Source organism: Pholis gunnellus (genome assembly GCF_910591455.1).
Source record: "Pholis gunnellus genome assembly, chromosome: 13".
NCBI classification, from domain to species: Eukaryota; Metazoa; Chordata; class Actinopteri; order Perciformes; family Pholidae; genus Pholis; species Pholis gunnellus.
Genome location: NC_136540.1, coordinates 2,655,804 through 2,680,700, shown reverse-complemented (window position 1 = coordinate 2,680,700; position 24,897 = coordinate 2,655,804). Strand labels below are relative to the sequence as shown.

At 43.3% G+C, this 24,897-nt stretch overlaps 1 protein-coding gene across 2 annotated transcripts in view; it reads left to right on the top strand.

Moving 5' to 3' along the window:
- Positions 1-24,897, top strand: part of larp1 (La ribonucleoprotein 1, translational regulator) — a 36,920-nt gene that overhangs the window by 3,011 nt on the left and 9,012 nt on the right. The window contains exons 2-7 of one of the 2 annotated variants that reach the window (XM_079172418.1): positions 13,283-13,347; positions 14,702-14,767; positions 18,294-18,365; positions 21,236-21,419; positions 22,520-22,654; positions 23,128-23,277. In XM_079172418.1, the coding sequence (XP_079028544.1) occupies positions 13,283-13,347; positions 14,702-14,767; positions 18,294-18,365; positions 21,236-21,419; positions 22,520-22,654; positions 23,128-23,277 (672 nt within the window). The remainder of the gene's footprint in view (positions 1-13,282; positions 13,348-14,701; positions 14,768-18,293; positions 18,366-21,235; positions 21,420-22,519; positions 22,655-23,127; positions 23,278-24,897) is intronic. The other variant, XM_079172419.1, reaches the window with a different exon arrangement.

Sequence of the window (24,897 nt, the reverse complement as noted above, 5' to 3'; positions counted from 1 at the left end):
TGCTGAACTTTCACCCTTTTTTGAAGTTCGTTTTTCCCCGAAGAGAAATTTGAATAAATTGACACCAATATCATAAAACCTGTAGTACAGGGGTATTCAATTCAAATTCCAAAAGGTCCAGATTGAGAAAGCTGGATGAAAGAATAACTGACAGAAAGCTTTTGAAAAATGTGTCTTAAAATAAAGTAATTCATTCTAGAAAAATTGATTTCACTGATTTTGTCCTGCAGCTTTAAATTCAGTTCATTCAGTGTGAAGTGATGTCAATAAAAAGCCCCGATGTGAATTTTTCTCATCTTCTAATGAGATAAGTGTGTGTGCATGGACTTTATCTGTGGTTATTAAACCACTTGTTTCATCTCTATTCACATCCTTGTTGGTCGGTGAACTAATGTGTCAGGATTCTGATCATATTGGGCTCTGAGGTTCATTTTCTGTGACTTCATTTCAGATGTCAGTGGGTACGTTGGCTCAAAAGAGTTGTTCTTTGTCTCGTAGTGGCGCTTCACATCACCGCTTTTATTAATCGTCACGGTCTCTGAACACATGAGACGTGCTGGTTTTAAACTGTCCGTGGGAAGAATTCACCGATAAGAGTCTGTTCACTCTTGGTTAAAGACTCTGGAGTGTCTTTGGAGGACGTCATGTGAAATAACTTCTGTGACTCACGTAATTATTCTCCTGCTCTTCGTTGTTTCCTCGTCTCTCCCCCCGTTTGTGTACATCTCACTCAAATCAGGAAACTTGTCAGAATACCCATATTTGATTGGCTGAGCTGCATCACGTGATGGGATTTGCACCGCTGGACAAGTGCCGTAAAGTCTGAAAAAGCTACATTTTATAATTCTCAATTATCTTATCGGTTTTAGGTCCTGGGTCCGGATACAACGGCGTCCGGATCCGGACCGCGGTCCGCCTATTAGTGACCCCTGCTGTAGTACATCACCCCGTCGCCTTCTCACCCAGTAATCAAATGATTTTGGTGACGTGATATTCTCTTCACCCTGACCTTTTGATACTCTTTCCAAAGAGAGATCAAAGAGGACATTATTCTGAGAAATGATTCGAGGCTTTTTCAAATAACTGTTACCGCTCAAAATAGCTTCAAAAAGGTAGCCTCACCTATGTTTGGTTGCTGGTGATATTGGTAGTAAACATGCCCGTGAGTGTCTCATCTCCAGGGGGTGTGGCTGTATCGATACTGTCATTAAAAACCACAACAATGTTCCTCAGGCCGGTCCCGTCTGCAGCACTGGCCACAGACTCAACGGTTCACGGTCACACCGGAATGCCTGCTATGTCGCATTGAGGCCAGACAAACCGGTTCAATGCGATCGTCGTCCTGATAAAACATTTGCAAAAGTTGATTTAAGAAAATAATTACACAGCGCATTGCTCACATTAAGGCGCCGTGTTCTGGGCGATGCATGCATCATATCACAGGAGTTTATGATCCAATACACTTAAAGCAAGGCGGTTTATATATTTCAACTTTTTTCAAATATAATTTTAGGAAAACTGTCGCAGAATAATAGACGAGGCTCGTAAGCATGCAGCGGTCAGGAGCTTAAACAGTCTGTGCCACTTTCTGCCACCAATCATCAAATGGGAAATGTTCATTAGAATCATTACAGGATCACTAAACACAATTTTGCGATACTGAGGTGTATCAATATTTTAGTTTACATCTATGTTTGCTTGGTAGCTGCCCATGTCGGTGTGTTAGTTGGTTTTGTTGTGCGTTATCGTCACCAACTGCACAGTTTCATTGAGTCACGCGTGTGCAACACAAACAAATCTGTGACCCTCTTCTGAAAACGTTGCTCCGTAGCGCTACTTTCGGTCAAAATCTCGATGCAGGTACCTTTTTTGGAGCTGCGATTCACTCTCCATTCATTTTTATGGGAGGTGAGGTTTGAGCACGTTTTGTGCGTTTAGTCCGAAGTAGACGAGACTCTCCGACGTCCAACAAGGCCTCTCACTCTGGGAAAGATGAAGTCAAATAATGCAAGAGGAGGAATGCTGCTCGGCTGCAATACTTCCTATCCCACCGGTCTGTCGAGAGATCACGCAACTTAAATCTCAGCAGGCGAAAATCCCGTCTGACCGCAGCGTTACAGGGGAAGCTCGGACTGCAGCGTCAACGCTGGTCTGACATTTAAACTTCTGGCATTCAGCTGAAAGGCTCCTCGGTCTGTGATTTGTCATGTGACCATGTTGGTGCAGCGGTGAACATCATGTACAGTATGTCGCTCTGAATATCGGGACTCGTTGCAGAGATGTAGAGACGGAAACAGCGAGGTTTATGGTCCAGAGTTTGAGTTACTCTCCCAGACAAGTGGGCTCAGTTCCTCTGAACAGCCTAACGTCACCAGTGGGTTTCCCCCCCCAGGGGGAGTTTTAATGGTGAATTAGTGCTAAATGCTAGCGGTGCTGTTGCCCGCCTCGTTTCAATATGTCACCACAGAACAAGAGAGCCAGTGTGTTTTTATAAGCAGGCCCTCTTAAATGATATATTTCAGTCATTCAGCCAGTCAACACGGTGGAACGTCTGCAAAGAAAAGCGACGCAAACGTTGTTCTCAGATGATTCTAACAGCAGGTTTGGTATAAAACAAATCCAGTTCACAAACAAGAACATACTGAGCAACACATTGTCCGACTGACCAGACGGCCCAGTAAACAAAATTGACTCTTAATTCCCAGCAAAATGCAGCCACTTTGTTTAAGCAAGTTAGCGTCCCGCTAGCTGACCCGTTAAAGGGACACATCGTCCACAAAATGAGCTTTTTGTAGAACAATTGTTGCATTTAGCAACAGCTAAATTATTAATATTATGCAACTCATGCAGTATAATTAAAGTCTCATTTATCTATCTATCCTAACGCTTGCAAAACACATGCCTCTTCACCAAAATATACTATTTTAAACACTTTGGACTCATCATTTTGCAGGATTGCATGACTAATGGATCATCATAATGTTATTAGGCAATGATTGCAACACGTGCAGTCATTGAAGGGACTGATTTAGAAAATAAATATTCCCATATAACTAATAACACTCAATGGAACAGATCTTTGTTAATTATTAGAGCACATGTGGGTGTTTTCATCCATTTTCTGAATGAAGTTCTGCAAACTAAACTCTGTTTGCTTTATTTCCTTCATTACTGAGCGTCGTCGTTCACATGACGGGCACGGATTCAGAGTTAAGTGCACGTGGACGTTCATTGAGCGGCTTGTTATACTTTTACTGTAATAATGGCTGAATGAGTGCATGAGCACTCGAGTGGCTCTACAGCTGCAGGAAGTGTGTAAAGCAGCTCCTGTAAGAAGTGCCGACGTCATGTGAACTCATCGATCTTCATCGCCTTGACCGAGAATCTAACCGTCCTTTAATTAAACATTCTTGCATTTTGATAAAAACATTAGAAATTATTGCCCAACCAGTTATGCATGTTTGTGGCTGATATTAGTACAGTGTATTGTCTTATGAATTAGGATTCACTGCTCTGAAATCGACGGGTCTGGTCTGTCCGTTGAATAAATGTAAATGTGGGTGTATTTGGTGTATTTGGTGTATTAGCATACCTTTAGCACGACACAGCACCCTTCATTAACACATGCAAATGTACAAGCCAACAGAGACTGTTGAATGAAGCCGTCACACTTTGGGTAACGTTACTTTTGGGGGTTAAAGTTGAAGTGTGACAAGTTTTTCTTTCTTTCTTTCTTTTTAACAAGCCTCCGCTCTGTGCGTTTGGCTCTAAATAAAGTTGTGTGAATTTTGAAGGACTGAAGTGTGGGAGATGTTCCGGAGCTGCTTTACATTCCTGCAGCTCTCGCCTCTGCTTCGGAGTTGCCGTTTCAAATTTAGCACGGGCGCCTCGACTCGTTTGTCCTCTTTGTCGAGGCCCCACCACACACCCCCACACACCCCCCCACACCCCACACCCCCGGTCATCGGATACCTCGAGAGGCCGGTCGAAGCCGTGCTTTACGATCCGTGGGGACCCGTCACAAAGGTCACAAACCTGGAGGGAGTGCTGTGGTTTTGTAAAGTGGAGCTCACTGCTGCTGCTTAATGTTTCCTCTGCTGATTGGTCAGGATGTCGTCCTCTCGTTAACTCGCATCTGATGTGCCGCTCAATGCTTCCAAATGTTTGTCTTCGTCCTATAGATCGTCATTGTTTTAAATCTGTGATTCATCCGTGTGTCGCTGTAACTCTTATAACTAATTCCACAGAGCGATAATGTGATGAAACACAACATTCATAGCTTCCAAAGACTCACTATTACTAGAACTTAAATTAAATCAATTAATTAATTAAAATCGACACATTTATTGATAATGAAAACAATTGTCAATTGCAGCCTTAGATATTACAGATGAGCTCACACGGTCTTTGAAATAACGAATGGACTAAAGAAGAAACCTTTAGTTTTCAACTAATGATGCTTATGAAGGAAATATGAATGAGCAGCATTCGTCAAAAACAAGGCTGTAGACTGTCAACTCAAGAGTGGAGATGCTAAGCTAGATTGTGTGTGTTGTACACCTCACACACCCACTCATCTCACACACACACACACACACACACACAGACACACACACACACACACACACACACACACACACACACACACACACTGTCATTTGTTTCAGGGCAGCCCTTCTCTTAATTCGTCCAACCCCAGCGTCTTTATCTGTGTCTGGACTCGGTGATAGCGGCCACATCCCCTCTGTGGAGGCTGGGCCGAGCGGGCGTCCTCTCAGGGTGTAGTCCGTTAGCATCGTCTAGTTAGCGGTGTCACTTAAAGCCCCATGTAGCCAAAGGCTTCCCTGGAAATGTGTATTAATGAGCAGGTGGGGCCATGAAGACAAACACGTGTCCACTAATGTCTCCTCCAAGCTGAACTATGTGGAGTGTTTGTCTGCTGGGACTCAGGATTGGTTGGTTGAATACAGTAGCAGATCAGTCATCAGCTGTATTAGGAACATTTAACTGGCTTTAGACGTTTCTGTCGGAGTCTTTCCGGATATTCCCATGACTCACAAATGTTTGTTTTCTCGAGAACACATGAACTGTGACCAAAACTAGCCGACACGAGAGAACAATTGAAACTTCCTAGAGTACCTCTCTCCATTTTATCTCGTAGACGGTTAGATGGCCGATCTGTTTTGTTTGCTCTTCTTCTTCTTCTACTGTTTACTGGCGGATCACAGCCACGTTTAGCCGACAGCAACAACCTCTGAGTTTATTCGCTCCACACCGGTTCATGTAAACGCACTTAATTCACATTTCATCCATGAAAAAATTGCCTCAAATTCACCAGAAATATGTTTTGCTGCAGCTTGTTGACCAGGTAGAGGGTAGCTGGTACTTGTAGTCTTTCATAAAGGAGGATGTAATGTTGGAAATCTAAACATGAAAACATGAAGTTAAGAGAACAACAGACAGGACGAGACTGCAAATGTTATTGTTGAACGATGAAATGCATCAGGATTTATTCCGCATTTCTCGTGTGTGATGCAAGTTCATGGGTTCAATCCAAAACCAGTCGTTTCTGCAACACAATGTTCTTTTAATCGGGGCACTCTGTCGGCCACATGTCGAGCGGTCTTGTGCTGCGACTACAGAGAAAGCTGCTTTTTAAAATGTCTCAAAAGTTCATTTCTCAGCACTTTTTGTAGTTTGTAACTGAATCTCTCGGGTTTGGGACCGAGTTTCACTCTCCGATATCAGATTTATTGAACGTTTTCTAGTGAAGAAGGCAAGAAGCTACAAGAAACATTGTGTATTTGTCACACAGTGTTACTCTGATAGCGGTGCGCTTCTTCTACAACGAGACGTGTGTGTGTGTGTGTGTGTGTGTGTGTGTGTGTGTGTGTGTGTGTGCTCTGCTGTTTGAGCTTTTTTACTCCGCTAGAGCTGATGTCACCACACTGATCATGTGACGTCGCAGATAGTTTACTGTGTGTGTGTTGCACGCAGCCGGTCCACCTGCGTACGCCCTCCACTGTCGTTTCCTCCATATTTGGTTCTTGCAGAGAGGCTTCCCTCGGCTGTCGTCACTCAGCTGCAAGACTGCGAGCAGCCAGCAGACGATGCTGATTTAAGTTTCACTCTGATTCAACTGTTGAGTGACCTTCTATGCGGTGATTGTCACAGTTTCCTGTAATCTTGGTGCATCTGGAGTACCTTTTCTTGGGGGAGCTGTGTGAGCTGTGTGCGGGGGTTTCCCTGTTCAGACACTGAATGTTTTTTTGAGTATCTGTGAGGAAGATATCAGAGTGCCCCCCCCCCCACTTTCAACTTGCCCTGGGAAACCCCACAACACTCACTTCCAATAAGTTCATCTTAAAAATACAATATCTCCTCAGAATGACGATGCAACACATGTGGGAGGAGAACAAACTCACTCGCCAGAGCCGACAACAAAAACCATCTGGTTGAGGACCGGCTCTGGTTCACCACCGCTGTGTTTGTCTAAGACTGCAGAGCCGACGTGGCACAAGGCTTATTTATAGGCTCCACCAGCGATGCCCCGTGGGGCTCTGCAGCGGGTTATCGTCACCGGCGTGTGCTGCGGGAATCTGTCTCTGAACTCCACCTGAGGTGTGTGTGTGTGCGTTTGAACCGCTGTGAGACCCTGCAGCTGCTTTTTAAAAATCTAAATAATAAGGAAGCTGTAAAGCATTTTGATGTGCAAAATGATCTCCTATAGAGCTTTAAGAAACAAGGATTGGAGAGGTAACGTTTAGTTAATACTGGTGGGGGCCTAATGTTAATGTTGGCCTCAGGCAGTCAGGTGTGCTGTGAAGAAAGAGGTAGAGGAGAAAGAGTTCTGAAGAAGAAGGGATGAACAGACAGGAGAGAGAGAGAGAGAGAGATGAGTCACTACATACTACTGTGTGTTGGATAAACTGGTGATTAGGGAAAAGCAGGTAGAGGATGAACGCTTCGTTTCCTCTGTCAGGGTTCCAAGTCACTCAGTATTTTACCAAAGTCCAACAAAACACACAGTTGCATATAAATGACTTCAAAACAAATAATACAGATGATAAACCAAATAAACACACATTTCAGTCTCAAGTTAAGTACACAAACACATTTATTATTTGGATTTAGTTTATTTGCGGTTGCACTGGCGTGTGTGTGTGTGTGTGTGTGTGTGTGTGTGTGTGTGTGTGTGTGTGTGTGTGTGTGTGTGTGTGTGTGTGTGTGTGTGTGTGTGTGTGTGTGTGTGTGTGTGTGTGTGTGTGTGTGTGTGTGTGTGTGTGTGTGTGTACTGGCTTCTCGGTTCTCGGGTCATGTTTCAGGTACAGCTGATCCGGCTCTGTCCTGCCGTTTGTTTAGTTAATTCAGAATTTCAACAGAGTGATACAGTTACAGGTCAAACCAGGTAGTCACATTTGTTAGTGTGTATGTGTGTGTGTAGAGAGATTTAGTGCCGTTTGATTCCTTTGCCTTTGTCTCAGAATGATATTGTGATTTTTCTCTTGCAGGTTTTTAGAGAAATGGGATATAATAAGGATATATTGCTTTTATAGCAGAGACTTAGGTTTGGAGGAAATATGGAAAAATAATACAAGCAAAGTGTTTTGTCTGAAGGATTCGTGTATTTCCTCGATTCTGACTCATCTCTGTGATAAATTAGATGCAGATTCAGCAAAAATGTTCCATGATAGTTAAACATATGCGTCTGTAACACACACACACACACACATACATACACACACACACACACACACACACACACACACACACACACACACACGACCTGTCCTTGAGTTGTAGAGAACTTATCAGCAGCGCTCTTGTACAGTTGAGCACACAACGCTGTTGTGTGTGTGTGCGTGTGACTCACTGATTTTTGGTACATCTTATCTCAAAATAAGCTGAAAGTTAAAGTTGCGTGGCAATTTTTTTGTCAATTGCAAATTTTTATTCTGGATAAAATTGGAAAAACGATGAATTCTTTTAATAGTTGGGGGTCTGCTGCATAACTTGCTTTTCAAGCATCAACGTTGAAATTTCCTATTTTAAAGTCTGAATGTTGATGTTTGAGTCTTGTAAACTGCTTGTTTGCAGTGTGAGTGAATACAGGTTTTAATCCGTCACAATCTGAGTGTTTCCGAGATGGACGTTGACCCCAGAGAGCCGGGATGTTTTTGGGAACCAGTAACCAAAATCTAGAAGCAGATACTTTTGGTCAAAACGTTGGCAAAGCTCCTAAATACTTCTTGATTGCCAGCTGGCGTCGTTTTGTCCGTGTGAGTTGCCGATTCTTGTTTTTATTGGCATGAACGTAACGAGGAACGACATCGTCAAAGCATCGAGTAACCTCTAGATTACAAAGATATGTATTTTATGTCTGTGGGCGATTAGCTGTGCAAGAGGCAGTCTGTTAACGTCAGAGTATTAGTCGAGATCGAAATGAAGATGGGTGTTGAGATCCCCGGAGTGCAGGATGGTCTCTAGTTATTCTATATTTATTAGCTGCTGTAGTAGAAAGTCATTTCAATAATGTGTGACGCGTTTGAAGTCTCTAACCGAAGTACTAAATATCATAAAAAGGTTGAGGGGTAACGGCAACATCAAAAGGGGGCAAACTGCAATAAATCATTGCATGAATTACATGAAAAAAACTCTTGTGTGACCGCCTGCAGCAGCAGCTTCACAGCGGTGGCCTTTTGAGAGGCTCTCCTCCGACCTTAAACTATCATCTGATATGCAGCGAACACCGAGCGGCCCCGTGAGTGACGCGTCCCCGGGGTTAGGAGCGCTCTGGTCAGCTGATTAAAAATAAAAAACAACCTGCCGTTCACCGTGGAACAAACACCGTCTGTCCACTCGGTTCGCAGACGTCGACGGGCGACAAAAATCAATCGATGGTCACTTTCGACCGCGATGATGGTGTTTCTGTGTCCAGTTGTTTCAAAGGATACGAACCGACAAACTGCTTTACTGCGAATGACGATTATTTGGTCTGTAAATTGTCAGAATGTCACGGCCCCTTATTTTTGGGATCAATTTCACACATTTGACCTCTAAATCAGAGGAAGTACTTCATGTTCATATAACCTGCTTTCTTAATGAGTAATGACTAATAACAGCTTGCCTGGTGCAACTTCTAATGCGACAATAATACTATTTGAATGGTTATCTCCATATTGTTGTTCCATCTTTTCATTTATCTTAATTTTGTCTAATTAAACAAGAGTCTACAGTCACGACAGCGGCTCTGTGAGGTCGCGCTTAAGGCTAAATGCTAACAGGCTAGTGGTTAGCATGTTTAATGTTAACCACGTCCACCATCTTAGCTTGCTGTGTTAGCATGCTAAAATTTGCTAATTAGCACTAAAGGCAAAGACCGGCTCAGACCGATGGGGGGTGTCGTTAGTTCTGCAGGTATTTGGGGCGACTGTGGCTCCGTGGGCAGAGCGGGTCGTCCTCTAAACTCGAGGTTGGCAGTTTGATTCCCAGTCGGGATGTCAAAGTGTCCTTTTTAGATTGAATCACAATCCCCCCTTTAAAAAAATAGTGTTTTAAAGCTAATTAAATGAGTGAGATGAACATTTCCAGGTCAGCCAACAAATAAATAAAAAGTTATTTTATGTGAATGATGTAGAAACAATCACCTCCCTCCAGACAGTTACTCTGAAAGCCTGTCAAAGTGCTCTTTAATGTTGACTAAGCAGAAAGACTTGATCAATTGCCCCACTTATAGGCATTAAAAAAGGCCACAGTGATAAGCTTTGTTGGACAAGTCTGACGGTAACACCATCAGTGTGTGTTGTGAAACATGCGCCGTCATGCTTTTATAAGCAGCAGCAGCAGCAGCAGCAGTGTGACATTAGCAAACATTCAGACTAAAGTTGTTCACTCTTTCTGTTGGTAGTAAGCAGATAAATACTTGAGGAATTCCTCGGCTTAATTTAGCAACCGAGTCGTCGCGCAGGCTAAAGTTTCTACGTCGGGCGGCTTAGAGGCGACCGGGAGTTTGTGCCGTTCTGTGCAGAGTTTAGGTGACCCACATATGGGTCACGTAGTTCCACTGATGGTGTAAAACTCCCTCTAAAGAGGGTCATGGGTCATAGGTCGCTCAACAAACGTTTGTTGTCAGCGGAAGGTGAAGAACGCTTGAAACATTATCAGATATTTGGGATGTTTCCTGTCATTTTTTAATTCTGTTGCGACAGGGTGTTTATAAAATAAAACCAATGTTTTGGTGGAAGGTTGGAACATGGGCTAAACCTTCATATACAGGTGATTATTAATCATTAATGTGACTTGCTTACTGTACTGATTCACTGTGTTTAAAGCCAGCATGTCTATCCCATAATCTCCTGCACTATTCAAATTAAAATGACACATTTAGCTGATAAGTTTGAATAGTAACGGATACATTTGTTGTGCTTGTCGTCTCCCCGGCTGGTTTTTGAAGCTTTATCTTAATTCGACAGGTGACGTTTGTAGAAAACGTCTGAACTCCGGTTGTGGTCGATCTTCCGTCAGAAAATGTAAAACCGGATCCTGAATCTGGGCCTTGAGTTTTGTTGAACTGGTCGTTGGTGATTTTAGGATAATCAGCTGACTGATTAAGAGTTAACCGCTGGAAACGTCACCGTTTCATAAGAAGCTTTTATTCAACAGTGAACTGTAGGCAGGTTGAGAAGTTCAGACATTTCAGTGTTGGTTTAGTTCACTTATGTAATAAAACTATTTTTACAGAGCAGATTAAAAAGAAGTGATTTACCGGCAGTCCATGGCAAGACGACTGCTTCTGCAAAATAATGTGCAAAACTGCATCATGGACGAGCAGTTTCAGGACAGTCACATGTGACTCGACGTGGCCTCGTTCCTTCACCGCTGTGGAAACAGCACAGTCACGGCTGGTGGAGAGAACTCAAACATGTCTTCTGTGCAGTGTAACGGTTATAATGCTATCAATTTAAAAATTTTAAAATTTATATAAAATGTTTAAAAAGTCAGCTGACTTTCTTTGACAAAAAAGGGAAAAATGTAGTCTATACACATTTGTATCACGTGTCCACAACTGTTGCATATTGAAACCAATGTGAGCTCCACATGCTTTACATATTGAACTATATGCATTTTTCATTCATGGTTGCATAGAATTGAACGTTTTCTACGGGTTCTGGTCTTTTTTTCGGGGGGGGGGGGGGGGGCGAAATTTTAAACGAGACATGAATGAAGTGATTTGGATTGAAATGTCTGTTAATTTGAAGATTAGTTTTGGTTATTTTTTGCTGACATTAACGTTTGTCACAAATGATTTGTTCCAGGACGACGATCCTTTCTGCTTCTGGCGTTGATGAGAGGTGTAATTGTACTTATTTAAAGTAGGAAAAGTTGTAAATATTTCACCGTCTTTGAACCTCAGCTGTGATTTAGTTTTCCACAATATTCTCATTTCTTCTTCTAGTATTGAGAGTAGGACTGTTTTAAAGGCCACAGTGAAGCAGCATGTTGAATACTAATCCTTTTGTTATGTTATCTAGATATACAGTATAACCAATGTTGTAACAGTAAGGGACACCTCACCCTGTTGTGGGCTCACTTTACATGATTGTCATCAGATTTTTATCTCGTCTCTTTGATTCTTTGCTCGAACTTTGTACTGTGTTAAAAAGAATCTTCCTGCCAGCAAAAAAGCGTCTGTTAAAAAAATCTCCGGAGGACACAAGACACAGTTTTAACGAAAACGAAGCAAAGTCCAAAACAATCACGTCGGGAAGCTTCCAGGGGAAACTAAACAAACAGTTGTGAGTTTAAAGTTCAGAAGTCGTGTAAGGGGAGACGACATACGTCGCATATCTGACGAGCCAAAGGACGACAACAGATTCAGGCCGTTGGTAACGAGAACCGTCTCTGAAGTGGAGCTGTTGTACATGTAACGGAGGTACAACTGTGGAGAAACAGATCTTTGTGTAGCTCCAGAGTCTGCTGAAGAGTCTGGCTTCTCTCCAACGTTTTTCTGTTGAAAATGTTCCTGTTGTTGTTGCACAAACTTCAAACCTGTGCTGGTTATGTCTGTAAAGAGTCCCCGGTACGCTGCTGCTCTTAGTGTTGGTTGGAGATAGTTGGTAATCCACCAGAGGATTCTATTCCCTCCTCTCTGTCTCTCTCACTCTCTTTCTGGCGTCGTCCCTCGACATGATCCTCCTTAAGGAGCTTACTGAGGGTTTCTCTCTGCCCAAAACTGCTCGGAGAAAGTCTCCACGGTGAGCTGCGATCGCTCCCTCGTAGTGGAGCGCGGCGACGCTGCAGCCAAAGATCTCTGACTTTCAAAGATCTCTGAGGTTCGTTTTGTTTTTTTAATGCAGGAACGACCAGGACTGCTCAGTTATTCATTGTTTTCATGAGGGAAACTGTTTTCTAGGAATCTCTTTTCAGCTTCATTTTATCCCGCTGTGGTCTAACTCGAGGTGACTGATTGTCGTTTACTCGCAGACCAAGATGAACCTTTTTTAAAACATCTTCTGTGGAACTGAACAAGTGTGTTTGGCTTTAGAAGATTAGCGAACGCTACATTGGTGGCTAACAGGAATGAGTTAAATAAACTATAAGGTGCATGCTTAACGGGTGCAAACTGTTAGCTGCCAGGCCAAATTATACACGAACATGCAAACAGGGAAAACGTGATTAATCGAATCACAAATGGTTTAATGTTTAAAGGATAATATTTTGCTGTTTTTCTGTCACTTTTGGTTTTTGGATCGTTGGTCAGACAAAACGATTAATTTGAAGATCTCTGGGGAGCTGTGACCAGCTGTTCACTCAACTTATCGACTAATTAATGACTCGATAAATCACTTTTTATGGAATTACGTTGTGAATTGCTCCCATGATTTATGTCTTCCAGCTGACTGTTTTACTTGCTTTTGGCCCAGTTTCCCCAGCATCTATGACGCTGCTGGTTGACATGTTGAGTCACTGCTCCAGTTGTGATTGTGTGTTTTGTTTTCAAATGATACCTGGTTCTAATAATGACGGGGCAGAAAACAATGATGCACTGGCGTCTGCTGTTTTAGTTCAGTTTATCTGAAGCCACAGCTGAATGTTACGTAAAGGAGATCTGAGGAAAGAGCCAAAGAGGCAGATGATTTATTAAGAGCATACCTGCAACAGGTAGATAAGACTAATGAGACTAATTAAACTGCGACAAACTCTGTTGTGTTTTGTCGTCATTTTCTGTGTTGATGTTTGCAGAGCCGGTTGTAATGTCGACCGTCTTCGTGTGTTTCCACAGAGTCTACCGGCCCGGCCAAGGTGGTGAGAGCAGGGAACCCCCCGAAACCCAGACGTGGAGGAAAGGTAACGTTCTGCATGTGTGTTTCTGTGAGAAAATACTGGTTAATAGCAACAATAATGAGAATATATATATATATATATATATATATATATATATATATATATATATATATATATATATATATAGTGTTTGTGTTTCTGTGAGAAAATACTGGTTAATAGCAACAATAATGACAATATATATATATATATATATATATTCAATGATAATCCATTGAAGAATGTAAAGACTTCGTAGGAATTAGCAGTACTAACAAAACAACTTAAAGTACGGATCCTCTGGGGTTGAGTACTGGAGGCAGAATACATTTGAAAGAGAAGAGTTCCCCAATTTCAACGTCAGCCCAATTTGATGATTTAAAACGGACACTGATCCATAATCAAAGCTTTTTCTGGTCAACATGCAAAGTATTGAAATTGCTTTTGTAATATAGAATTACAATCACTTTACGTTATATTGGTGATTTTAAGGGATCATTAGTTTTATTGAAGAACTATTTGATAATTTTTTAAAGAGAAATTCTGATCAAACTTGTAGGAATGAAGTCAAAGGTCCTTTAATAACAAATTAAATAACTATTTCAGTCTAACAAATCATTAACCTCGAGTATTTTTAATGGAAATAAAGTATCTTTACTGCGTACTGGAATAGATGTTGGTGAGGGGAACGACTCATGTTATGGACTTAGTTTTCTTCATGTCATCACGTAGTTGTGTGAGGATTAAAACTGTGTTTTACAATATAACACAGCGTCCGTTAAATGTATTAATACGTGTACTTGTGTACCGTAAAATCTGGGCGAATTTAAACGGGAACGTCTTGGATAGTTCAGAGCTTCTTCAGAGCTCAGTGGAGATGTGTGCAGTCGGAGCGCCTCAGGCTGTGTATAAACCTCTCTTCACACTTCCTGGAATGCAAATGCGAGTTCCCGGTGAGCCAATAGCCCTGCACATACAGCAGACAGACTCACCCCCCCCAAAGCGTTTCATTCACAACTTCCTACCTTGGAATGCAGGCTGTTGCACTCCAGGGTTGTTTACCACACCTTGACCAGAAACTATTTATGACGCCCCGCCGTTAAATGCGGCGTTGCAGAAACAAACGACAGAAATCGACACATCACGGGCGACAAATGGCTTACGGTGATTGTGTACTACGGCCGTGTCCACACCACTAAAACTAAAACCGTCCACGCGGGCGTTTTTAAGCATCGTTTGTGAAAGGAATTCCGTCCACACCAACAAGCCTGCAAAAAGAATGTCACGTGACTATTCACGTATACTGGGCATGCGGGTGCCGGTGTAAACAGGAAGTGGATTCTGTTTACGCTGCTAATTCTGCTTTCTTTTTGCTCAGGTTGGAGATTTTGGCGACGCCAACAGCTGGCCGACACCCGGGGAGATCGCAACTAAAGACATGCAGGTGGGTGTTTTTGTTTTTTTGAGAAGCGTTGAGTCGCAGGTCGGCCAGATATTCAGTGTAGACGGCACACTGATGAGAAAAGGGGCGTCGTCTTTGAGCTTCTTTGAACACTGAAGGGTTTCATAACTGCTGATCTTTGTTGGATGGCGCAGAAGAGGGCTGCCATGTCTCAAGCTCCTTTTTTGATTCTCATGTTTACTTGCGCATCTTTCTCTTATACACATTTGTTTCTGTGGTGTTAAAGGAGCCTGAGATCTAAGAATGTTACTGCCAATGTATTTTTTGTTTCACTGTCTTTAAGCGATTGGACAACAGGAACCAATACCAACAGGACGCCATAGAATTTATATAGGAAGTGTTAACAGTCACCGCGATGACACCCGTTGGTTTTTGGCCTGCAGTTTTAGTTTTGAAGCCTCGAGTTTGGCAGTTTTTCGGCATCACCATCTTGGTTTCTGGCCGTCGCCATCTTGTCTTTTTTTTTGCAACCAAAAGTGACACGAGAGGGTGGAGCCAAGTACAATCGAATGCTGACTAAGACATTTTTATGCGACCAAAAAGCTTTCAATTAACTTTCATGAGCTGATAACGCACAGTGAAAGGGTTAAATTTGTAAGACAAAAACACGGACAACTCGCAGACCGGAAAACGCCGCGGTAGCAACCTGTCAATCACAGTAAGCCCCACCCTAAAGCATACTCTGCTTTATGCTCTATTTGATTCTAATTGGACCATCATTTACTAAATTAACATCATGCTGTATTGAAGAAGACTTGAAACTGGAGATTGAGACCATAAACTCATGTTTACAATGTTTACTGAGGTAATAAATCAAGAGAGAGGTAGAGTTGCCCCCTGGTGGCCATTAGAGAGAATACAGGTTCAGGAAGTAGTCCTTAATGATTGCTGCGAGCAGGTAGAGGTAGAAAGCTACCTGGTTTTTAGTGGTTACTGGTGAACAGGAAGCTTTAAAAGACTAAATCAACACGGGTGTCAACACAGAGTGAGGTGTTCTCTATACAAAGAGAATCTCACTAGTCCAAAATTATAATCTTCAGCAACCAATCGGAGGAAGCCGCTCAGCTTGTGGAGCTTTCTATAATGGGTATTTCTGTGGTTGTGGCTGTAATTACACAGCAGCTAAGAAGCTCTTTCAGACAAAGCAGTCTGCTTCTGCTGGCCCGACTTTGTGTCCTCAGGACTGGATGTTTATTTTGTGTTTTTAAGGGGGGGTTGAGTTTGTCCATGCTCACCACCACGGCAGGACCTCTCGGACACTTAGGAGGCAAAACAAAGATGGCTGCCGAATAGATTTCGCTTTAAAAGCTCATCCCTACAAAGCTGCACACTGAACTGATAAACCACAGGTTGAGTAATTAAGGAAATAAGTTTTGCTACAAGCTCTACATATACAGTCTAGACCTCCAGCACACATTGAACTGAGCCTCTTATACTTATGCTCTCGCCACTTACAGCTGTTGGTCCGACATGGGATGCGTCTAATTTGTGTCGCCTTACAGTAGCAGCAGTAATCCATCGTTTTCTATTTCTGATCCCGGGGCGATAGTGTGTCAGCGGAGGAGAACGATCCCGGTAACCTCCCTTATTTTAGGCAGCCAGGTCTGAGAGGGAGAGAGCGGGAGGGGGAGAGAGCGGGAGGGAGAGAGGGGGAGTACAATGTGGGTCACATCACCAAGAGCCAGGAATAACCGGTGGCTCCGGTGGCAAGGAATCATTGGTGGGAGGAGTTGGGAGACGGTGACCAAGGCCTGGGAAGGGATGTCCTTTTAGGGATCCCCCCTTCAGTAAACCCCCCTTGGATCAGCGCTGCTGGTGCTATTCTTAGGGGGCTGCAGTTCACTGTGCACCACGTAACATTTAAAGCTGTAAATCAGAGGCTGAATTCTTTGATTATGCAGGCTGGGAAACAGACGCTGACATTTGATGAAGGGTTCGGGTTTTTAACTGCAGATTTCATGCAATAAAACATTGATTCTGTAACTTTAAATGAATTTTGCGTGTGTGCCTAAAGCACCACAAACAGAAAATCACTTTTGACAACCGCGTTGGTCATCGTCAGCGACTCGGATTATGATGATGTGTTGATTTTCTCTGTTTTTGTTTTTGTAAATTGAATATTTTTGAGTTCGGACTGCTGAATGAGCACCACGGGCAGATGCTGTTATAATTAAAGCTGCAACAATTAGTTGATTAATTGATTGATTTTTTGTGATAGTCATGTTATTATTTTGGTGGTTTTACTGGTTGCAACCTCTTAAATGTTGTCTTTGATGGTAAATGTAATAACTTTGGGTTTTAGACTGATCGGACAAATCAAGACATTCGGACACTTTAGTAAAATTAGCTTTTTTCCAACTTTATTTAACAAAACAGAACTTTCGTACACTGCTGGTAAACTGAGATGCAAATATGCTTTGTGAGCAAATTAAGCACGATCTACACCAATAAATTAGAAATCGTCTTTACAACAAACACATTGCCTTCTGCACCGATGATCAAAGGGGTATTTTAGTGGTTTGTACGGGTAGAATGTGCGGCCTTAATAACTGTAAGAGCCCCTCTCTGCCTACAATCCTCCTGGAAGAATGTCACACAAGCACCGTGTGTGTTGCTTCTGCTTTTGTGTGAGTGTTGAGTTGTCTTCACTCCATCCTGTCTGTTTTGTGTCCTGAGTGAGAGGTTTGTCAGCACAGCGGTGGGTTTCTTGCGTTGTTCGGTGGTTTACACACCGCAGCAGTCGTGTCCGAGCGTCTCTTTCACTTCTGGTGATGAAATTAACCGTCACAGAAGCACCGTCGGTGGCTTCCTGAATGAATCAGCATCCCTCTGATCTCAGCATTACTGTCGCCATTTCCTCTGCCCCCCCCCCCCCCCCCCCCCCCCCCCCCCCCACACACGTCTTCATCGATTCAGAGAACACACCTGAGCTTTAAACACGGGCGTCTGCTCTGAGCGGCTCATTTCACACCTCTCTGTCCTCGCTGAAAGCAATCGTCCCGTGTTCCCATCTGTGCAGAACCCAAAGCGATAAACCGCCACAACAACGTGTGTGCCCGTCTTCATTTAGTGACACAACTTTAGCCATTTAGCCGCTGAGATGATATGGGATGTACTTTGTAGAAACCCAGAGGGAGCTTAGTGGACTGTAGACGCAGCAGATGCTTCTTATTATCCACAGTGTGTGCACCATCCATTTGGCATTTTCATTGTGTTTGATGGCAGCAGGATGAAGCGTATGGGCCTGGTGGTGTTGTTGTTGGAGCGCACAACAACACAGAAGAGCTTTTAAAGAGGCAATCATTTTGAAAATAACCAGATTATGTCAACGAAAGACTTGTAAATTCCCTTTAGGGCCTGAAAAATTTTTTTAACCACTTCCATGCCAGTTGTTTGTACATTGTTCTTCATACTGTGTGTGGGTGTGTGTGTGTGGGTGTGTGTGTGTGTCTACATCACGTTCCACCTCATTGTCTTCTCTAAACTGCTCTTCCCTCCCTCTGTTCAGATCGAGGCAGTGACACGGACCGAGTCCTGCCCGCCGACTGTCAGGCAGGTCAGAGACTCGTGGAGATTCACTGTAAGTTCAACCTGCAGCCTGTGAAACCGAGTTAACGAGTTAAAACAACTAAAAAAGTCAACACCGCACAAAGGAGACGTCAAACAATGTCCGAGTCGGTTGCTAAATAGATAATAAATAAATATTTACACGTGGAGATTTTTGATCAATAATCAGTGATGTGGATATGATGACTAAGAGGGTAAAAAAAACAAGAAATAGACTATTAGACGCTATTACAATATCCAGACGATATCTAGTGTCATATCGCAAGATCAGCACATCAATATATTGCGACGCTACAACAAAACACAAGAAAAGAGTTTCAGACACAAGAAAAACTCCTCCTCCACCACAGTTTATGTAAATGTTTGTGCCACAACAGCGTTCTCCTGCTACTCTAAAGAACCACTTAGTTATGCAAATGAGATGGCAAATTGTAGAAAGATTTTCATTTCTAATCGGTCTGTAGAAATGATTCATTCCCCCCTCAGTGTGGGCTAAACGAGGGAAAAACAAACCGTTTAGTCCAGAAAACCACGTAACATTCAGCGTGTGATCACTTATGAATTAGATTAATTCAGACGTTATAAATAGGCAGCGAGAGTCACTATTTACCAAACAATGAAGCTGGTGCATCTAAGGCACGCGTGCACTGTGGATCTTTCTCTGTGTCCCATAATGCCCAAATTAAACAAACATTCACAAAAACCGTCACGACGACAGAAAGTCATCACTTTAACAAATAACAAGCCAGCGATGTCGCTCATTCCCCGTCTGAAAGGGAAATAAACAAACAGTATTGTGAATACTACACATGAATAACATGTAATTGTTGGTTCCTGATCCACTTTGATACGCAGCCTGAGGTGGATCCTCCTTTTTCCCTCTCGGGTGGAAAGTATTTAAGAGCTTTAAGTTAAAAGCCCCAGCACGTCGTTTCACACACTATTTGCCCCGCAGGCGACTACAAGTAAAGAGGGCAAAGATCAGAAGCCCTGCAGCGGGGGGGGGGGGGATATAAGTACAACGCTTACTTTTAGTTTGATTTGGAAATGTGTTCCTTCAGCTTTTAAATCCATTTCTCCACAATCACAATCCTTGTTAAAATTGGTACATTTCATAAAGGTCATTATTTTGCACCACAGAGTTGCTCGTGCCTCCTTTTGCTGCTTTTGTGTTTGGTGAGACAAACTGTTGTGAAGAACTACGGAGCCGGTTTGAAGTGGGTCTCTGGAGTTCAGTGTGATTTATAGATTGTTTAGCGATATGATACCTTGAAGGCTGAGCATGTCACGGTGTGTGTTTTGTGTGGACGCGATGGTTTTGGGGGCTTGAAATGTGTCAAACCTCCCGAGTCAAACGCTTTGCATGCCTCCTTTTTTGCAACCTTTGCAGATATCTGTGTGTGTGTGTGTGTGTATGTGTGTGTCGCTGATAGCGACTTTTTATTTGAATAAACTCCGGTATCAGCTCTGTGAGAAGAAGATAAGGCGGTGCATGTATGGTGAACTGTGTCCCTTACTGCGTGGTTAGCTCAGGCTCGGTTGAACTCGGACATTGTGATGAGACCGGACTAAAGAAACCTCTAAACCTCATGCAAAGACCTCTTTGTCCCGCTCACTTTATTGTTCCCTGAATGGATGCATCTCAAACTGTTTGATTTGAATATAAAAGCTCTCATTCTGAATGCAAAACTTTTTTTATGTACTAATGTCAGTGTATTCCTCCTCTAGCTTGTGTATTGTTGAACATGTGAAGGAATGCTGTTATATGTCGGTCGTGTCTAGACGGCGACCCTCGAATTGCTAAATTCTCACGAGACGGTTAAGTTTAGGGATCGTCCTCGAATCGTAAAGGTTTGGAGAGATTCAATATATTTAATATCCAGTCTTAAGTCTTGTTCTATTTAAATCAATATAACCAAACCTGCTCGTGTGTGTGAGTGAAGCTGCAGACGTGCTGTAGATGTGATGAGATCTTCATGTCTCTTCTCTGAATAATCGATGAGGAGAACTTTCACAACTCTGATCTCAGCACTGAAGCAAACCAACAGAACACTCATGCTAGTCGCATTAAGCCCCATTTTAAACCCTGAATTAACAGCCCCTCCCCTGACTAACTCTAGGATTAAGGACGTCGGGCTGTGGTGTGGCGTTCACTTTGAGTAATCGCTCCATCAATCAACAATGAGGCTGTCGCACCAACATTTTGCTCCGTCATCGTCCTACAAATCTACGTTAACCATCTAGACACGACCAAGAAAACGTCCAGTCGTCCGTTCGCTGAGCCCATCCCTCGGTACTGTTGCTATGCAGATTTTAACACTCAATTATTTTTTAAACAATCAGTTGATTGCACAGACGTAGATGAAACAGCCCCTCCTCTAGCTGGCTGAAACGACAACCGCTAAGTTGCTTTTATCGCCTATCGCTAAGCTAACTACTTAATCTGATGTTAGCTCTGTTCAGCTGACTCGTTTTTAAGTTTCTTAAATGTGCATTTCGTAGGCTACGTACCTGATGTCATTGTGAATGACTGACGCTGAAGCTACATATCTCAGGCGTCCTTCAGACTCTTTGTATGCCAAAGATCTCTCTCAGCAGAGCTCCGTGGTTTGACAGAACTAGCATAGCTTCAGATATTGCCTGTCAGGATTGAGCGGTCACTGTTCAGTGGAGAGGTTAAGCGAACAGTCTGTTTTTTTTTAACTGTTATCTTGTGCGTGTTTAACCAACTTAATATTTTCAGATTCTGTTTTGCTGAATCGGGAAATGACAAAGTTACCGTAACTCTTTATTTTGTTTTGAATCGGTCTTCAGTCTCCGTCTGCTGCTCTCTTTCTAAACGTCTGAACTCGTTTCTTTTGTTGTTTGTTTTTCTCTCTTCAGGCTCCGAAGAAGACGACGACGACGACGACAACGACAACGACGACGGCGGCGGTCAAGAAGGAGTCGAAGGAGAAGAGGGAGAGCAACGAGGAGAGCAAGGAGAACCTGAAGGCCAAGTCGGACGACTCCGGAGAGGAGAAGAACGGAGACGACGACTCCCAGAAGAACGGACCCAAGAAAAAAGGTGAAAATGGCAAAAATCGATAGATGCTGAACAGTAGCATGTGCTAATGTTAGCATCCAAACAGGCAACAGCCTTGTTCAGTCTTCATGGACCACAATTAAACCACAGTGGTTTCAATATAACCAAACCTGCTCGTGTGTGTGAGTGAAGCTGCAGACGTGCTGTAGACGTGATGAGATCTTCATGTCTCTTCTCTGAATAATCAATGAGGAGAACTTTCACAACTCTGATCTCAGCACTGAAGCAAACCAAAAACACACTCATGCTAGTCGCATTAAGCCCCATTTTAAACCCTGAATTAACAGCCCCTCCCCTGACTAACTCTAGGATTTAGGTCGTCAGGCTGTTGTGTGACGTCTACTTTTAAGTGGTACGCACTTTGAGTCAATCAACAATGTCGCTCCAACATTTTGCTCCGTCATCGCCCTGATCTCCTACGTTGCTTCTGTCAAAAGATCCTGAGTACGTGAAGTGTAGTGAGCTGGCTTTGACATTTATTCAATGAGTATTTTACACCTTCTAATCTCTCCCTCCTCCTCTTACCTACTCAGTCAGCAGATACAGGGCCACGTCTCCTAAAACTGGCATTCCCTCTCCCCCATTGCGTCTGTTATCTGTCACACACTCAGCCACACACACACACACACACACACACACACACATCCAGATGTTGCTCTAAACCGTAGATCACTGATGCCGCCTGCAGGCTGCCTGAGGTACTGCAGCAGACCGGTTCACCAATAAAAGAATCACAATTCATTCTAGTGAAGGTTTACTTGGTTTGTTTATTTCTTCAGTGGTGAGTAGAAAGGTTTTAGCAGACGTCTTTCAGTCCTCAACACACGATTCTTTAGTTGACTAATCATTTATTTGATTTAATGACAGATCTGTAAAACTTCCTCCTCAAAGAATCACACAAAAACAAAAAGATATGCGTTTATACATTTCTTCAAAACGAGTAATTCAGCATGAACAAACGACTAATCATCTGAAGAAATCTTAGTTTACTGAAACCACAATGACAGACTTTAATGCTGATTTAAGGCCTAAATGACAAAATGTTTTCTAACTGCGCCGCCTCTCCGTCTCGTACCGAACAGGAAACAAGCAGAAGTGGGTTCCCCTGATGATCGAGGTGAAGTCGGAGGGTCCCCGGGAGCGCTCGGCCTCCAGGAACAACAGCAGGCAGAACGAAAACCCCCGCCTGCCTCCCAACGCCAGGAACGACCTCAGAGGTCAGACAAAGAAATCCCACCAAGCTGCTTTAACGTTAAGCTTTAACTACCACGAGTTATCGGCGGCAGTTGCGCTGTTCGACTTGTGACAGCGGGCTTTACTTTGTTGCACTGAATGTGTGTCTGTGTTGCTACATCTGTAGCGGTCGAGCTATCGTTACGGCATGCATGACTCAGCAGCAGGATGTGGACAGAGGAGCTCCTACTAATCTACTTCTGCTTTGATAGCTCAGCTGTTTTGAAATGCACAGTATGAAGAACGTGTTTCTTATTCACTGAGGAAGTTAAATGTGTGGCCGTCCAAGAGGACGTTTGATCCGTTGGTTTGCGTGAGATTAAGAGTTAAAAGTAACGGTAATAATCCCGCAAATTCCCTTTTCATGTTAGTTTGGTCCCCACTCGTTCAGTGTGATGGTGCGTTTCTGTGCTAACGAGGAAGGTGTGTTGGTTTCCCCCCCCCCCCCCCACTGCAGACTGGCACAGTCAAAAGTACGAGCGGGAGTGGCGCGACGACCACGACGAGGTGTCCAGCGTGAAGAGCGAGGGAGCGCCGTTCCGCGGAGGGTTCAGGGGTCGCGGACGTGGAAGAGGAAGAGGCCGGGGGCGAGGCCGAGGCGGCAGAGGTATGTGTGCGTCTGTTTCCTCCAATAGAAAGACGAGCATAGAAGTGAATGTGACGTTTTCTGAAAACGTTTTAAAAATAGAACTTTTTCTTCTTATGTGGTCATCGGCCTCTTTTTTTTGTTTCCTTAAACAATACTGGTGTGTGTGTGTGTGTGTGTGTGTGTGTGTGTGTGTGTGACACTGTGCATGTGTGTGTGTCACTGTGTGTGTGTGTGACACTGCATGTGTGTGTGCGCGTGAGTGACACTGTGCATGTGTGTGTGCGCGTGAGTGACACTGTGTGTGTGTGACACTGCGTGTGACACTGTGTGTGTGTGACACTGTGCGTGTGTGTGTGCGCGTGAGTGACACTGTGTGTGTGTGACACTGCGTGTGACACTGTGCGTGTGTGTGTGCGCGTGAGTGACACTGTGCGTGTGCGACACTGTGTGTGACACTGCGTGTGTGTGTGACACTGTGTGTGTGTGTGTGTGTGTGTTTGGCACTGTGTGTGTGTGTGTGTGTGTGTCACCACCGGAAACCTTTTTCAGTACCAGTTCAGTTCCTCACCAGTATTCATTGAGAAATTGAGACATTATATGCAAACTGACGCACAAGATAAAAAGGCAACGCGGTCTTTTCATAACTGGGGTTTACTAAACAAACGACACAGAGATGCAAATTTGCAATAGTTGAAACACTTTTTCAATAAAAGTGAGTTTGTGCTATACGAACGTCAAATGACACAATGTTGCACTTTAAAGGCCTTTGCATACAGAAAATAAAGACACGATAATGCGTAATACTGAATTTGTCCTCATCAGAACCATTTATACTGGCAGCAATGCGGGATCGAAAAAGTTGCTACGGTTTGAATAAATTCTTTTGTAAAGAAAAAAGCATTCATGACAAAAACAGCAGTTTGAAACAAACATATAGATGTGCGACTTAATCACACAATAAAAGCTCTGGAGAAGAAAGGCCTGAAGGCTGTTTAAACACAATAAAAGTAGAAACGCAGATTGGACTGAAGCTGAAGCTGAAGCTGCAGACGTGATGAGATCTTCATGTCTCTTCTCTGAATAATCAATGAGGAGAACTTTCACAACTCTGATCTCAGCACTGAAGCAAACCAACGAAACCAAAGTCACCTTCAAGAAGAAGAAGAAGACTTTTAGAAACCGAATGCTTATTTTTATGAGCACACTGCAAAAGGTGTTGATAGTTTCATTATGATACATTACACACGTAATCTCTAAGGTAATGACGAAACAACAACAAGATATAGCTTGTTCCAGCTCATCGACTCCAGACTGTTGCTCCACAATTAGCGAACAGACGCGAGAGAGCTACAAAAGCTCAACTTGATGGTGTCCGGACTTTGCAGAACTTTTTACAGGTTTTTCTTTCTGCGCTCAACCCGGGTGGAGGTTACCCTAAAGTGGCCCCACTGAGGCTTCAGTGAAAACCCCCCAAAACAGTGCAATAACAACCAGTGAGTTTAGGAATGGGGAAAAGACCCGTTGGACTAGCTGGAGAAGCAGGTTTCCCCCCCAAGACCTGTTGGTTTTGGCATCTCTCTCTCGCTCGCGCTCTCTCTCTCTCTCGCTCTCTCTCTCTCTCTCTCCCTGTTATTCACT